Source organism: Stegostoma tigrinum, unplaced genomic scaffold (assembly GCF_030684315.1).
Source record: "Stegostoma tigrinum isolate sSteTig4 unplaced genomic scaffold, sSteTig4.hap1 scaffold_322, whole genome shotgun sequence".
Taxonomy (NCBI): Eukaryota; Metazoa; Chordata; class Chondrichthyes; order Orectolobiformes; family Stegostomatidae; genus Stegostoma; species Stegostoma tigrinum.
In genome coordinates, this window is record NW_026728250.1 from 147,944 (window position 1) to 165,005 (window position 17,062).

The 17,062-nt window shown below is 54.9% G+C and overlaps 1 protein-coding gene across 2 annotated transcripts in view; it reads right to left on the reverse strand.

Moving 5' to 3' along the window:
* The window catches only part of LOC125449439 (mitogen-activated protein kinase kinase kinase kinase 3-like), a 68,367-nt gene extending 58,647 nt beyond the window's left edge, over positions 1-9,720 (reverse strand). For both annotated transcript variants that reach the window (XM_059643900.1, XM_059643899.1), the window contains exons 1-4: positions 9,667-9,720; positions 3,983-4,073; positions 2,543-2,607; positions 449-504 (exon numbers count right to left, since the gene is read on the reverse strand). In XM_059643900.1, the coding sequence (XP_059499883.1) occupies positions 449-504; positions 2,543-2,607; positions 3,983-4,038 (177 nt within the window). In that variant the 5' untranslated portion in view covers positions 4,039-4,073; positions 9,667-9,720. The remainder of the gene's footprint in view (positions 1-448; positions 505-2,542; positions 2,608-3,982; positions 4,074-9,666) is intronic.
* Between the last annotated feature and the right edge of the window lie 7,342 nt (positions 9,721-17,062).

Sequence of the window (17,062 nt, forward strand, 5' to 3'; positions counted from 1 at the left end):
CCCAGGGACAGGGACAGCACGGGGTTAGCTACAGAGTAAAGCTCCCTCTACACTGTCCGCCTATTAAACACTCCCAGGGACAGGGAGAGCACGGGGTTAGATACAGAGTAAAGCTCCCTCTACACTGTCTGCCCATCAAACACTCCCAGGGACAGGGACAGCACAGGGTTAGCTACAGAGTAAAGCTCCCTCTACACTGTCCGCCTATTAAACACTCCCAGGGACAGGGAGAGCACGGGGTTAGACACAGGGTAAGGCTCCCTCTACACTGTCCGCCTATTAAACACTCCCAGGGACAGGGAGAGCACGGGGTTAGATACAGAGTAAAGCTCCCTCTACACTGTCCGCCTATTAAACACTCCCAGTGACAGGGAGAGCACGGGGTTAGACACAGGGTAAGGCGTTTCCTGACTGTGTGAATCTGCCTGAGATGAGGTGGGTCACTTACCTGCAATGTTTCTCTGCAGATGTAGGCGATTTGCTTTTCGGACAAAGGGCCAGTGACTGTTGTGGACGAACGAAATTGGTTAGAAAGCAGTGAGGAGCTGCTGACCCTGAGTAGTTTCGTTCTGTTCTAACAGCCGGCCAGCTACACAGGGTTCGGTCGTCCTGCCTCTGCCGATATCGATCTCTCAACCCAATGAACAGTAACTGAGATAACAGGAACTGCAGATGCTGAGAACCTGAGATAACAAGGTGTGGAGCTGGATGGACACAGCAGGACAAGCAGCATCAGAGGAGCAGGAAAGCTGACGTTTCAGGCCTGGACCCTTCACCAGAGTCTCCTGCTCCTCTGATGCTGCTTGTCCTGCTGTGTCCATCCAGCTCCACACCTTGTTAGCTGTACCTGAGGAACTGCTGATCCCTGATTTTTAAAAACAGAAAAGACTGCAGATGCTGTAAATCAGCAACCGGAACAGAAATTGTGGGCGGCACGGTGGCTCAGGGGTTAACATTGCAGCCTCACAGCGCCAGGGACCCAGGTTCGATTCCAGCCTGGGGCGACTGTCTGTGTGGAGTTTGCACATTCTCCCCGTGTCTGCGTGGATTTCCTCTGGATGCTCCAGTTTCCTCCCACAGTCCAAAGATGTGCAGGCTAGGTGGATTGGTCATGCTAAATTGCCTGTAGTGTTCAGGGGTGTGTGGGTTATAGGGGAATGGGTCTGGGTGGGATGCTCCAAGGGGCGGTGTGGACTTGTTGGGCCGAAGGGCCTGTTTCCACACTGTAGGGAATCTAATCTAATCTAAAATTGCTGGAAAAGCTCAGCAGGCCTGGCAGCATCCGTGGAGAGAAAGCAGAGTTAATATTTCAGGTCCAGTTCTGAGGAAGGGTCACCCGGTCCCGAAACGTTAACTCTGATTTCTCTCCACAGATGCTGCCAGGCCTGCTGAGCTTTTCCAGCAACTTCTGTTTTTGATGCTGACCCCTGAACTGTTCTGAGTGACCAATCGAAAGCTATGCAGCAAGGCTCAGCTTTATTTCCAGGAATAAACCGAGCCAACATTTCGGAGCAGTGAGATTGCAGAATCCCTCTATCCTGTATGTTACTGTCTTCACAGAATATTGCTTTTTACAGCAAATGAAGGATTCGTCACAGAGTCCGTACTATAGAGTCATACAGCACAGAAACAGGATCTACCAACGATAATCCCAAACTAAACTAGCCCCCCCGCCTGCTCCTGGTCCATATCCCTCCAAACTTCTCCTATCCATGTCCTGATCCAAATGCCTTTTAAATGTTGTAGCTGTACGCAGACCCACCACTTCCTCAGGAAGCTCATTCCACACACAAACCACCCTCTGTGCAAAGAATTTACCCCTCATGTCCTTTTTGAATCTTTCTCCTCTCACCTTAAAAATGTGCCCACCCGGGAAAAGAAACCCACCATTAATTCCATCTGTACTCCTCATTATTTTATAAACCTCTATAAAATTGCCACTCAACCTCTGACAGTCCAGTGAAAATAGCTCTAGCCCACCCAGCCTCTCCTTACAACTCAACCCCTCCATTCCCGGCAACATCCTGGCAAATCTCTGATGAAGGGTCTAGGCCCGAAACATCAGCTTTTGTGCTCCTGAGATGCGGCTGGGCCTGCTGTGTTCATCCAGCCTCACATTTTATTATCCTGGCAAATCTCTTCTGACCCTCTCCAGTTTAACAATATCCTTCCAATGACTGGGAGACCGGAACTGGACACCGTGCTCCAGAAGAGGCCTCACCAACATCCCTGTACAACCTCAGCGCGATGCCCTCAACTCCTACACTCGAAGGGTCTGAGCACTGAAAGCAAGTGTGCTAAACGTTTGCTTCACCCCCGTGCCTACCTGTGATGCAGACTTCAAAGAATTACATACTGAACCCCTAAGTCCCTCTGTTATACAACACTGAACAAAGTCCCTACTGTTAATTGTATAAGCTCTAAGCTTGTTTTTTCACCAAAATGCAATACCTCACATGTCTCCAGATTGAACTCCATCTGCCATTTTTCAGCCCATCGACCCATTTCATCAAGACTCCCTTCTGTATGAGAAATTACTCACTTTGATAAATATCTTGTAATGATCCTCCCCCACAGTATTCCATGCAAATCCACATCCGGTTATTCCTGGCAAAGACAGATCAAATCAAACACACATTACATGAACAGCCTGTTGCCACACTCGCTCTTTTCAATCAGTTAGAAATAATGGGCAACTCACCCAAACCTGAGACAAATCAAACTTTGAGATGCTACGCAGACCCATAGCACACACACCGGAGCTGACAGACGCACATGCTCCTGAAAATGCTTCCCAGTTTATCCCACGACAGGTCCTGGATCATGAAGAGCTCTCTCTTTGTCAAAAACAGACCAAATAATTGGAGGTCCCCCTCCCCACCAGAGATATAATCCAGGAATAAACTGTTGTGGGCAGTGCTGAGGGAGCGGGCGCTGTCGGAGGGTCAGTGCTGAGGGAGCGGGCACTGTCGGAGCGTTAGTGCTGAGGGAGCGGGCACTGTCGGAGGGTCAGTGCCGAGGGAGCGGGCACTGTCGGAGGGTCAGTGCCGAGGGAGCGGGCACTGTCGGAGGGTCAGTGCCGAGGGAGCGGGCACTGTCGGAGGGTCAGTGCCGAGGGAGCGGGCACTGTCGGAGGGTCAGTGCCGAGGGAGCGGGCGCTGTCGGAGGGTCAGTGCCGAGGGAGCGGACACTGTCGGAGGGTCAGTGCTGAGGGAGCGGGCACTGTCGGAGGGTCAGTGCTGAGGGAGCGGGCACTGTCGGAGGGTCAGTGCTGAGGGAGCGGGCGCTGTCGGAGGGTCAGTGCTGAGGGAGCGGGCACTGTGGGAGGGTCAGTGCTGAGGGAGCGGGCACTGTCGGAGGGTCAGTGCTGAGGGAGCGGGCGCTGTCGGAGGGTCAGTGCTGAGGGAGGGGGCGCTGTGGGAGGGTCAGTGCTGAGGGAGCGAGCGCTGTCGGAGGGTCAGTGCTGAGGGAGCGGGCACTGTCGGAGGGTCAGTGCTGAGGGAGCGGGCGCTGTCGGAGGGTCAGTGCTGAGGGAGCGGGCACTGTCGGAGGGTCAGTGCTGAGGGAGCACTACACTGTCAGAGGGTCAGTGCTGATGGAGTGGGCACTGTCGGAGGGTCAGTGCTGAGGGAGCGGGCGCTGTCGGAGGGTCAGTGCTGAGGGAGCGGGCACTGTCGGAGGGTCAGTGCTGAGGGAGCACTGCACTATCAGAGGGTCAGTGCTGAGGGAGTGGGCACTGTCGGACGGTCAGTGCTGAGGGAGTGGGCACTGTCGGAGGGTCAGTGCTGAGGGAGCGGGCACTGTCAGAGGGTCAGTGGTAAGGGAGCGGGCACTGTCGGAGGGTCAGTGCTGAGGGAACGGGCACTGTCGGAGGGTCAGTGCTGAGGGAGCGGGCACTGTCTGTGCTACATCAGGAGGGGGAATGTTTTTCAGGAAGTAGCTGCAGCCTGGATATTGATGGATACTGTGGAATTTCACTGACCTGTAGTAACTGGCATGAAACGCGACAATATTCTGATGTTTACAGCCCTTCATCATCGTTATCTCTAACTGAAGCGAAGATACATCATCACCTGATGAGAGAACAGAATTAGTGCAATTCTCAAAATCCCCCCCTTGATGATGATGGGGGGAGCTGCCGCCTTGAACCGCTGCAGTCCATGTGCTGTGGGGTGGCCCACAATGCTCCTTAGGGGGGGAATTCCAGGAATTCTGACCCAGCGACACTGAAGGAACGGGGATATATTCCCAAGTCGGGATGGTGAGGGGCTCGAAGGGGAATGTGCAGGGGGTGGTGTTCCCATGAACCTGCTGCCCCTTGTACTTCTGGATGGAAGTGGGTCGTGGGTTTGGAAGGTGCTGCCTGACGGTCTTTGGTGAGTTTCTGCAGAGCATCTTGTAGATGGTACACACTGCTGCGACTGAGCGTCGGTGGGGGGGTGGTGGGCAGGCATTAGTGGGGTGTGTCTCTTGTGAAGATGAGGCATGTTTCCTTGCACTGATGTTGAGATTGGCAGGAACATTACAACAGGCCACAGACAGACGGCAGGCCAAGCTGGGGAACTGTTAGACACCGGGAGGAGGTATTCCCGAAAGCAATCATCCAGTACCCAGTCTACATCTATTCGCCTTATTTAGGAGAGCAGCACAGTGGCTCAGTGATTAGCGCTGCTGCTTCATGGTGCCAGGGACCCAGATTTGATCCCACCCTCGGGCGACTGTCTGTGTGAGGTTTGCACATTCTCCCTGTGTCTGCGTGGGTTTCCCCCAGGTGCTCCGGTTTCCTCCCACAGTCCACAGATGTGCAGGTTAGGGTGGATTGGCCGTGTTAAATTGTCCCATAGTGCCCAGGGATGTGCGGGTTAGGGTGGATTGGCCGTGTTAAATTGTCCCATAGTGTCCAGGGATGTGCGGGTTAGGGTGGGTTGGCCGTGCTAAATTGTCCCGTAGTGCCCAGGGATGTGTGGGTTAGGGTGGGATTGGCCGTGCTAAATTGTCCCGTAGTGCCCAGGGATGTGGGGGTTAGGGTGGATTGGCCGTGCTAAATTGTCCCATAGTGTCCAGGGATGTGAGGGTTAGGGTGGATTGGCCGTGCTAAATTGTCCCGTAGTGCCCAGGGATGTGCGGGTTAGGGTGGGATTGGCCATGCTAAATTGTCCCGTAGTGCCCAGGGATGTGCGGGTTAGGGTGGATTGGCCGTGTTAAATTGTCCCATAGTGTCCAGGGATGTGCGGGTTAGGGTGGGTTGGCCGTGCTAAATTGTCCCGTAGTGCCCAGGGATGTGTGGGTTAGGGTGGGATTGGCCGTGCTAAATTGTCCCGTAGTGCCCAGGGATGTGGGGGTTAGGGTGGATTGGCCATGCTAAATTGTCCCGTAGTGCCCAGGGATGTGCGGGTTAGGGTGGGATTGGCCGTGCTAAATTGTCCCGTAGTGCCCAGGGATGTGTGGGTTAGGGTGGATTGGCCGTGCTAAATTGCCCCATAGTGCCCAGGGATGTGGGGGTTAGGGTGGATTGGCCGTGCTAAATTGTCCCGTAGTGCCCAGGGATGTGGGGGTTAGGGTGGATTGGCCGTGCTAAATTGTCCCGTAGTGCCCAGGGATGTGTGGGTTAGGGTGGATTGGCCGTGCTAAATTGCCCCATAGTGCCCAGGGATGTGCGGGTTAGGGTGGATTGGCCGTGCTAAATTGTCCCGTAGTGCCCAGGGATGTGGGGGTTAGGGTGGATCGGCCGTGCTAAATTGTCCCATAGTGCCCAGGGATGTGCAGGTTAGGGTGGATCGGCCGTGCTAAATTGTCCCGTAGTGCCCAGGGATGTGGGGGTTAGGGTGGATCGGCCGTGCTAAATTGTCCCGTAGTGCTCAGGGATGTGCGGGTTAGGGTGGGATTGGCCATGCTAAATTGTCCCATAGTGTCCAGGGATGTGCGGGTTAGGGTGGATTGGCCGTGGTAAATTGTCCCATAGTGCCCAGGGATGTGCGGGTTAGGGTGGGATTGGCCGTGCTAAATTGTCCCGTAGTGCCCAGGGATGTGGGGGTTAGGGTGGATTGGCCGTGCTAAATTGCCCCATAGTGCCCAGGGATGTGCGGGTTAGGGTGGGTTGGCCGTGCTAAATTGTCCCGTACTGCCCAGGGATGTGGGGGTTAGGGTGGATTGGCCGTGCTAAATTGTCCCATAGTGCCCAGGGATGTGCGGGTTAGGGTGGGTTGGCCGTGCTAAATTGTCCCGTAGTGCCCAGGGATGTGGGGGTTAGGGTGGATCGGCCGTGCTAAATTGTCCCGTAGTGCCCAGGGATGTGGGGGTTAGGGTGGATCGGCCGTGCTAAATTGTCCCGAAGTGCTCAGGGATGTGCGGGTAAGGGTGGGATTGGCCATGCTAAATTGTCCCATAGTGTCCAGGGATGTGCGGGTTAGGGTGGATTGGCCGTGCTAAATTGTCCCGTAGTGCCCAGGGATGTGCAGGTTAGGGTGGATTGGCCGTGATAAATTGTCCCGTAGTGCCCAGGGATGAGCAGGTTAGGGTGGATTGGCCGTGCTAAATTGTCCCATAGTGCCCAGGGATGTGCGGGTTAGGGTGGATTGGCCGTGCTAAATTGTCCCGTAGTGCCCAGGGATGTGCGGGTTAGGGTGGATTGGCCGTGCTAAATTGTCCCATAGTGCCCAGGGATGTGCGGGTTAGGGTGGATTGGCCGTGGTAAATTGTCCCATAGTGCCCAGGGATGTGCGGGTTAGGGTGGGATTGGCCATGCTAAATTGTCCCATAGTGCCCAGGGATGTGCGGGTTAGGGTGGGATTGGCCGTGCTAAATTGTCCCGTAGTGCCCAGGGATGTGGGGGTTAGGGTGGATCGGCCGTGCTAAATTGTCCCGTAGTGTCCAGGGATGTGCGGGTTAGGGTGGATTGGCCGTGCTAAATTGTCCCGTAGTGCTCAGGGATGTGCGGGTTAGGGTGGATTGGCCGTGCTAAATTGTCCCGTAGTGCCCAGGGATGTGGGGGTTAGGGTGGATCGGCCGTGCTAAATTGTCCCGTAGTGCCCAGGGATGTGGGGGTTAGGGTGGATCGGCCGTGCTAAATTGTCCCGAAGTGCTCAGGGATGTGCGGGTAAGGGTGGGATTGGCCGTGCTAAATTGTCCCATAGTGTCCAGGGATGTGCGGGTTAGGGTGGATTGGCCGTGCTAAATTGTCCCGTAGTGCCCAGGGATGTGCAGGTTAGGGTGGATTGGCCGTGATAAATTGTCCCGTAGTGCCCAGGGATGAGCAGGTTAGGGTGGATTGGCCGTGCTAAATTGTCCCATAGTGCCCAGGGATGTGCGGGTTAGGGTGGATTGGCCGTGCTAAATTGTCCCGTAGCGCCCAGGGATGTGCGGGTTAGGGTGGATTGGCCGTGCTAAATTGTCCCATAGTGCCCAGGGATGTGCGGGTTAGGGTGGGTTGGCCGTGCTAAATTGTCCCGTAGTGCCCAGGGATGTGCGGGTTAGGGTGGATTGGCCGTGCTAAATTGTCCCGTAGTGCCCAGGGATGTGCGGGTTAGGGTGGATTGGCCGTGCTAAATTGTCCCGTAGTGCCCAGGGATGTGCGGGTTAGGGTGGGTTGGCTGTGCTAAATTGTCCCGTAGTGCCCAGGGATGTGCGGGTTAGGGTGGATTGGCCGTGCTAAATTGTCCCGTAGTGCCCAGGGATGTGCGGGTTAGGGTGGATTGGCCGTGCTAAATTGTCCCGTAGTGCCCAGGGATGTGCGGGTTAGGGTGGATTGGCCATGCTAAATTGTCCCGTAGTGCCCAGGGATGTGCGGGTTAGGGTGGATTGGCCGTGCTAAATTGTCTCTTCGTGACACAGTGAGGCAGCAGCACTAACCACTGAGCCACCGCCGCATCCAATCAGCTAGGGCTCCCTGATTGGACCAGATAAACAGCCCCAATCAGGGAGCTCATGTTCTGTGAGGTCTACCAGGCTGACCTCATTACAATCACTTCAGGGTCAAATTCATGGCTGAGATAGGCAGGTTGTATTTTTAATCAGGAAGGGGATGAAGGGAAAAGGCAGGACAGTGGAGTTGAGGATGATCAGGTCTCATCGCTTACCAGGGCAGAATGAAGCCTAGTCCCGGCCCTCCATCGGATGGACAGGGAAGCTCAGTCAACGTGCTTGCCAGTCTGTGGTTGGGACCAGGAAGCAGGTGCCCGTAGCCGGGAGAATGAGCCATGAATGATATCCTGAGTCAGGATGAACTTTGCCCTTGGAGACAGGAAGAGGGGGTGCTGCAGATAGTGGGGGCCAATGCCTGTAGGTGTGAGGCTGGAAAAGCACAGCGTCCAGTGTTTGCGGAGGGGGGGGGGGGTGCGGACAGACAGGAGGGTCAACGTTCCGGGCTGAAAAGCTTTGCCAGGACCGGGGAGGGAGGGGCTGGGCATTGGCAGGATTTCCTGCACCTTCACCGCCACCGTCCATCCCAGGCCCTTAATACAATCCTTCCAGCTCCAGCAGAGATTTCCCAGTGCTCAATCCAACCTGATCCATTGTATCAGTTGCTGTCAGTGTGGTCTCCTCTCCAGCGGGGAGAGCAAACACAGACTCACGGACCAGTTTGAGGAGCATCTGTTCTTTGCACATGCCAACCAACGCGACCTTCCAGTTGCCATCCACCTTAACACCCTCCCCCCAACTTCCCAATCCCCTCATGCCCTCCACCAGTGAGGCCAAATATAGACTGGAGGAACAACGCCTTGGGAGCTCACAGCCCAATGGCCTCAATGTAGACCTCACCCTATCGCTTCAAAGCCCCTCCACCTCCAGCCTTATCCATGGCCGGCCCTCCCTCTCTTGACCTGACCTAACTATCCATCTTCCCACTCGACTATCCGCTCCACCCATCCCACAGACCATTCGCATTGACTCCCGACCTGCATCCACCCCTCACCCTCTTTCCTACCCTTCCCCCGAGCCCCCCCCACCAACTCCCCTATTTTATTTCTGGGCTCCCCTCCCCCTCCCCAGTCCTGGCGAAAGGCTGACCTGCCGTCACACCCATAGGCAGCGAATTTCACATGTGCCCCCACCCCCAACAAACGAAGAGACTGGCAGGGAGGGGGCCCCATGTGGGTACCCATAGCAACAACGTGGACAAAGTTTGGGAGGTGGGAGGGGGGACAGCGAATGAATTCATTCAGAGCATGTCCCAGCGAGGAAGGAGTGGGCACCCTCAGAGACATGGGCAACAACACCAGTGGGCATGGAGAGGGAGAGAGGGAGGGAGCGAGAGAGGGAGGGAGAGAGGGAGGGAGAGAGGGAGGAGGGAGTGACAGAGGGAGGGAGCAAGGGAGGGAGGGAGCGAGGGAGGGAGAGAGCGAGAGAGGGAGGGAGAGATGGAGGGAGAGAGGGAGAGAGAGAGGAAGGGAGGGAGCGAGAGAGGGAGGGAGGGAGGGAGAGAGGGAGGGAGTGAGAGAGGGAGGGAGAGAGGGAGCGAGAGAGGGAGGGAGGGAGAGAGGTGCAAAGAGCCCGAATAAGGGCAGAGAAAGTAGGATGGAGTTGGGAAGTCATTGGCTCAGAGAAGGGAGCCTCTCATAGCTGTCCCACAGCTTGGGCATTGAGCCTGGCTGGACAGTACGTTGGCGAAATGATTGGCTAGTCATCCCAGAGTGTAGTAACCAGCGATTCCCGCATTCGCTAACTTACCTGGGTCCAATTTAATGACCTTGACAGCTGAGAGCTCACTGGTCTGTAAGTTACGAGCCTAGACAGTGGAGAGAGTGGGTGCAGTTAATACAAGCAACAGGTTACTTATAGAGTTATAGAGATACTCAGCACAGAAACAGACCCTTCGGCCCAACCCGTCCGTGCTGACCTAGAAATCCTAAATCAATCCAGTCCCATTTGCCAGCATTTGGCCCATGTCCCTCTAACCCCTCCCTATCCATGTCCCCATCCAGATGCCTTTTAAATGCTGTAACTGTACCAGCCCCCACCACTTCCTCTGGCAGCTCATTCCATACACGCACCACCCTCTGTGTGAAACAGTTACCCCTCAGGTCTCTTTTAAATCCTCCCCCTCTCACCTTAACCCTGTGCCCCCTCTAGTTTAGGACTCCCCCCCAACCCTGGGGGAAAAGGCCTTGTCTATTCACCCTATCCATGCCCCTCATGATTTTATAAACCTCTATAAGGTCACCCCCTCAGCCCCCGACGCTCCAGGGAAAATAGCCCCAGACCATTCAGCCCCTCCCTGTAGCTCAAACTCTCCAACATCCTTGTAAATCTTTTCTGAACCCTTTCGAGTTTCACAACATCCTTCCTACAGCAGGGAGACCGGGATTGAACACAGTTTTCCGGAAGTGGCCCTAACCCATGTCCTGTATAGCCCCTACATGACCCTCCCAACTCAATACATTGACCTGACCCTTGGGCACAATACAGTGGGTCAGAACATTGACTGATTCAAACATTTGACAGCCCAAAATCCCCGAGAGGATTCGGATTAGGCAGCACAGAGCTCAAGGATCGGAAAGAGAAACAAGAAATTTGCACAGTCTGCAACCGACTGTTAGCACAGTGCGATCCCAGCCGCAAACACTCTGGGTTCTGTCCTTAGAAATCTTACCCATTTTTGCTGTGTGGGAGCCAGGAGTGAGGACAGAGAGGTTAGAGAGGAGACAGAGAGACCCCAGGAAGAGACAGAGACATCAACAAAATCTAATGCGAGTGTCACAGGACGGAAAGGAGCTAACTTTGGTTTATTGCTGTAACATGTCCCTAAGTACAGTAAAAAGTCTTGTTTTGCGTGCAGTACAGGCAGACCAGACCATACAAAGGTCACAGGGTGATAGAACAGAGCGAGGAATATGGGGTTACAGCTGCAGAGGAGGTGTACAAAGACTAAGATCAATGTAAGATTCGGAATTTGAGAGGTCCATTCAGAAGTCTAATAACAGCGGGGAAGAAGCTGTTCTTAAATCTGATGGTCCGTGTGTTCAAACTTTTGTATCTTTTGCCCAACGGAAGAGGCTGTAGGAGGTACCGGGCTGCGATGGGTCTTTAATGACGTTTGCTGCCTTCCTGAGGCAGCGTGAAGTGTACGTGGAGTCTGTGGGTGGAAGGTTGGTTTCTGAGATAGTCTGGGCTGTGCGCACCACCTTCTGTAGTTTCTTACGGCCCTGGGCCGAGCAGTTGCCGTACCAGGCAGTTATACACCCGGACAGTACGCTTTCGTCGGTGCATCTGTACAAGTTGGTGAGGGACCTTACGGACATTTTCCTGACTGCATGAGGAAGGAGAGGTGTTGTTGTGTCTTCTGGACCGTCTCATCTACGTGGGGAGCCCAGGACAGTTTGTCGGCTATCATCACTCCAAGGAACTTAACACTCTCAACCCCTCCACCCAGATCCCAGAAGCAGACAGAGGGGGTTTCGGAGGGGCATCGGAGAAATCTAAGCGGAGTGTCACGCAGCGCAAGCGGTGGACAGTTCAGTAATTTCTCAGTTTTCTCTTTCTCTTGTACCTGCATTTTGGTTTATGTTAAGGCCCCAATTATTAAGCCTGGACACGCAAATAATGAGAATTTCAGAGCTTCAAAAGCAAAATTTGCTCTCTTGCCAAAGTTCAGGGGCTCCTCACACGGCATCATACACTTTGGAAGAGGCCATTCGGCCCATTGAGATTGTGCTTCCGGGAGTGACCAAATAGACACTTCCCTGCACTAGGCCCATAGCGTTGACATTTCAAGAGCTGATCTGACACTTTTGAGGAGGACTGTGAAGGTTCCTGCTGTACCTCCCCTCTCATCAGTGCATTCCTGCCCCCAGTACTTTCTGGGGAAAACACTTCGGTCTATTCTTAAGTCAGAAGGAGGTTTAAATCAGAGGAAAATTCCTTTTTCTGCTTCGCTAGGATTGGCCTGGCACTGCTAGAATTGAGGACACAACAAAGACAGGCTCAGCTGGGGGGGGGGGGGGCGGCACAGTGGGACAGTTGGGAGGGAGTAGCTCTTGGAGTCCTCGACATTGACTCTGGACCCCATGATCACCACATACTGTCCTCCATCTGCTGATGAATCAGTCTCTCCTCCATGTTGAGCAACACTGGGAGGAAGCACGGAGGGTGGTAAGGGCACAAAATGTACTCTGGGTGGGGGATTTCAATATCCATCACCAACAGTGGCTCGGCAGCAGTATGACAGATCGAGCTAGTCGGGTTCGAAAGCTGCGAGACTGGGTCTGCAGCAGGTGGTGAGGGAGAAATAGACTAGAACCAGCCTTCCCAACCTGCCAGCTGCAGTTACATCTGTCCATGGCAGTAGCGGTAAGAGCGACCATCACACAGTCCTTGTGGAAACGAACTCCCACCTTCACATTGAGAATACCCTCCATTGTGTCGTGTGGCACTGTCGCCGTGCTCAATGGGACAGACTTCACATTGATCTAGCAACTCAAGGCTGGGCATCCACGAGGCGCTATGGGCCATCAACAGCAACAGAATTGTTCTCCAGCGCAACCTCATGGCCCAACATATCCCCAACACAGCTATTATGGAGATTGAGGGGGGATGTGTAGGGAACAGCCTGAGGCTGTGGTGTCCATTGGGCACAGCACCAAGAGACAAATGCTGCAGGCTTTAGGGAGGAAATTGAGAGACTTCCCGAGACACTAATCTCCAGATTGTTCCCTGTGCCGTGGAGCAGGGAGATGGGACAGGAATAGGTGGATAGAACAGAGCGGCTGGAGAAGAGGCGTTAGATTCCTGAGGAATTTGGGACTGTTTCTGGGGGAGGCGGGAGCAGCAGGAGTTGGACGGGCTATATCTGAACTAGAAAGGATGCTTGGGAAGGTTTGCTGGCGCTATTTAAATGAAACAGCTATAGAATACAGAACACTACAGCGTAGTACAGGCCCTTCGGCCCTCGATGTTGTGCCGACCTGTGAAACCAATCTGAAGCCCATCTAACCTACACTATTCCATTATCATCCACATGTTTATCCAATGACCATCTAAATGCCCTTAAAGTTGGCGAGTCTATACCGTTGCAGGCAGGACATTCCATTCCCTTACTACTCTCTGAGTAAAGAACCTATCTCTGACATCTGTCCTATATCTTTCACCCCTCAATTTAAAGCTATGCCCCCTCGTGCTCGCCGTCACCATCCTAGGAAAAAGGCTCTCCCTATCCACCCTATCTAACCCTCTGATTGTTTTATATGTTTCTATTAAGTCACCTCTCAACCTTCTTCTCTCTAATGAGAACAGCCTCAAGTCCCTCAGCCTTTCCTCGTAAGACCTTCCCTCCAGACCAGGCAACATCCCTGTCAAGGAATCATGACAAGCAGGACTGAAGGGAGAGAAGCTGAGATGGAATGTGGGGTCCAACCGCGAGCCGGTGCACAGATGAGACGGAGGCGAAAGAAGAAGGATGTGATTCTGGCAAAGCGAAACGCGACATATTCCTAATGCAAAGAGCACGAGGAATGAGGAAGACAAGCTGAGGGTTGCAGGTAGGCACGTGCGACGTGACACTTTCACAATGATGGAGGCTTTCCTGAAAGACGGGCAGGATTGGCAGCTCAACGTCCAGAGCGGAAGCTCAGACCAAGATGGAGAGGGCGAGTGGAGGATGTGCAGGTCACCGTTATTTAGCGGTGAGAGGGGCAAAACCTTGGAAGGATTGTCTGTGTCAGTTAAAGTAGAACATCCAGTGGAGGGTAAATGTGTCGGTAGGGTGTACACCGCACAAACCCCCAAATGTCATAGAGAGAGATCAAACAAATAATCACGCTTCAGATCTGCGCACTGTTCGGGAAATCATCGCAGCTGCTCAAGCTTTCAGTCTATAAAATTGCCAGGCGCCCAGATGGGGTTGGCAGTCCTGACAGACAGATTCTGCCTGAAACACTGACTCTGCTGCTCCTCGGATCCTGTCTGACCTGCTGAGCGTTTCCAGCCTCACGTCTACTGACAGCCAGGACTTCTTCCACCAGAGTTTAATACCGGGGTGTGGGGTGGGGGGCTGCATTTCAGGCGGGGAGATTCAAAGGAGATGTGAGGGCAGGTTTTTTTGACACAGTGCATTAAGAGTGGGGCACGGCCTACCAGGGATGGGGAGGGGGGTGCGGTGGAGGCAGATATGATAGGTGTGAATAAGGGGGCTTTTTTAGAGAGGCACATGAATATGCCAGGAATGGAGGTTTTTGGACCAAGAGCAGGAGGAAGGGATTAGATTCACGTTCAGCACAGCATTGTGGCTGAAGGGCCTGTTGCTGTGTGGTACTGTTCTATATTCTAATGAGTTAGTAATAGTTGGGGAATTAACAAACTGATTTGGGTAGTTTTAATATGGAGGGAAGAAAGGGAACAAAATTCAAAAAGGAGAACTTTCTCCAGCCAGTGCGAAGAACGAGAGAGGGCCAGTTCTGAATAACATTTGGGAGTGAGCTCAGGAAGGTGTCAGTGAAGGAGAATTCTGGGGAGGGTACGATACACCAGCTCTCAGAGAGACAAGGATTAATCAGGAATAGAGAGACATGGGGGTCTAGGCCCGAAATGTCAGCTTTCCTGCTCCTCTGATGCTGCTTGGCCTGCTGTGTTCATCCAGCTCCACACCTTGTTATCTTGGATTTGGTAAGGGATGGTTGGAACAAATGGTGTGAATCCGTAACCAGGAAGGGTGGACAGTGTAGAGGGAGCTTTACTCTGCATCTAACCCCGTGCTGTCCCTGTCCCTGGGAGTTTTTGATGGGCGGACAGTGTAGAGGGAGCTTTACTCTGTATCTAACCCCGTGCTGTCCCTGTCCCTGTCCCTGGGAGGGTTTGATGGGGGGAGTGTGTTATTTTTGTTGGTGTTTCCTGAGTGAGGACTGAACGGGCCCATGGTTCTCACGGCCGGGAGCTGTGAAGCGGGTGGAGACTGAGAGAGCGGCTTCATCATTCGGCAGCTTAAGGACTGGCTTCCTGTGGTGAGGATAGTGTTTCACACCTAGTGACAGCAAACACCTCTCACACACACACACACACACACACAGAGACACACACACACACAGAGACACACACAGACAGACACACACACACACAGAGACACACACAGACAGACACACACACACACAGAGACACAGACACACAGACACACACACACACACACACACACACACAGCAACTGTGTACAGCCCACAAAGATACCTCACTCCACTCACTCAGATAACCTCTCACGAACAGCAACCCTCATACACTCACCTCCATCACACACGGCCACACACCTACCCCTTCCACACGGATTTTCCAAAGTGATTTCAGCGCCAAGGGAGTGGGCACTGTCGGAGGGTCAGCGCTGAGGGAGGGGGCACTGTCGGAGGGTCAGTGCTGAGGGAGGGGGCACTGTCGGAGGGTCAGTGGTGAGGGAGGGGGCACTGTCGGAGGGTCAGTGCTGAGAGAGCGGGCGCTGTCGGAGTGTCAGTGCTGAGGGAGCGGGCGCTGTCGGAGGGTCAGTGCTGAGGGAGCGGGTGCTGTCGGAGGGTCAGTGCTGAGGGAGCGGGCGCTGTCGGAGGGTCAGTGCTGAGGGAGCGGGCACTGTCAGAGGGTCAGTGCTGAGGGAGTGGGCACTGTCGGAGGGTCAGTGCTGACGGAGCGGGCACTGTCGGTGGGTCAGAGCTGAGGGAGCGGGTACTGTAAGAAGGTCAATGCTGAGGGAGTGGGCACTGTCGGAGGGTCAGTGCTGAGAGAGTAGGCACTGTGGGAGGATCAGTGCTGAGGGAGCGGGTACTGTCAGAGGGTCAGTGCTGAGGGAGCGGGCACTGTCGGAGGGTCAGTGCTGAGGGAGCAGGCACTGTCGGAGGGTCAGTGCTGAGGGAGCGGGCACTGTCGGAGGGTCAGTGCTGAGGGAGCGGGCACTGTCGGAGGGTCAGTGCTGAGGGAGCGGGCACTTTCGGAGGGTCAGTGCTGAGGGAGCGGGCACTGTCGAGGGTCAGTGCTGAGGGAGCGGGCACTGTCAGAGGGTCAGTGCTGAGGGAGCGGGCACTGTCAGAGGGTCAGTGCTGAGGGAGCGGGCACTGTTGGAGGGTCAGTGCTGAGGGAGTGGGCACTGTCGGAGGGTCAATTGCTGAGGGTGGGGCACTGTTGGAGGGTCAGTATTGATCCCACAACCAATATTCCTAAAAACAGATGATGAAGGTCATTGTGACTGTGTGTGGGATCTTGCTGTGCAATAATGTGCTGCTGTGTTTCCCACAGGACAACAGGGTGCGCTCTACAATAAAAGCCCTTCATTTGGCTGTGAATCTTTGGGATTGCCCCGGAGTCGGGGGGTAAATGAGCTGGCAGCAGGGTATTGGGTTTGTAAGCTCTGTCCCTCTCCCTGAGCCTCTCTCTCGCTCCCTCTCTCCCTCCAACATTCCCTTCACAAACAAGCTCTCCGTACCGGATTGGGTCCCTATCCCCACAGTCTCTCTCAGATTGGGCTGGCACAGATTTGGAGGAGCTGGAGGTGACAGTGGGTTGACCCTGGGGCAGAGCGAGACCTGCTGGGCAGCTCACAGTGTCCAGGGGGAGGCGCCAGTCTCACAGTGTCCAGGGGGAGGCGGAATTCCCATTGTCCAGGGGGAGGCGCCAGTCTCACAGTGTCCGGGGGGAGGCACCAGTCTCACAGGGTCCGGGGGGAGGCGCCAGTCTCACAGGGTCCGGGGGGAGGCGCCAGTCTCACAGTGTCCGGGGGGAGGCGCCAGTCTCACAGGGTCCGGGGGGAGGCGCCAGTCTCACAGGGTCCGGGGGGAGGCGCCAGTCTCACAGTGTCCGGGGGGAGGCGCCAGTCTCACAGTGTCCGGGGGGAGGCGCCTGTCTCACAGTGCCCGGGGGGAGGCGCCTGTCTCACAGTGCCCAGGGGCAGGCGCCTGTCTCACAGTGCCCAGGGGCAGGCGCCTGTCTCACAGTGTCCGGGGGGAGGCGCCTGTCTCACAGTGTCCGGGGGGAGGCGCCTGTCTCACAGTGTCCAGGGGGAGGCGCCAGTCTCTCAGTGTCCAGGGGGAGGCGCCTGTCTCACAGTGTCCGGGGGGAGGCGCCTGTCTCACAGTGCCCGGGGGGAGGCGCCTGTCTCACAGTG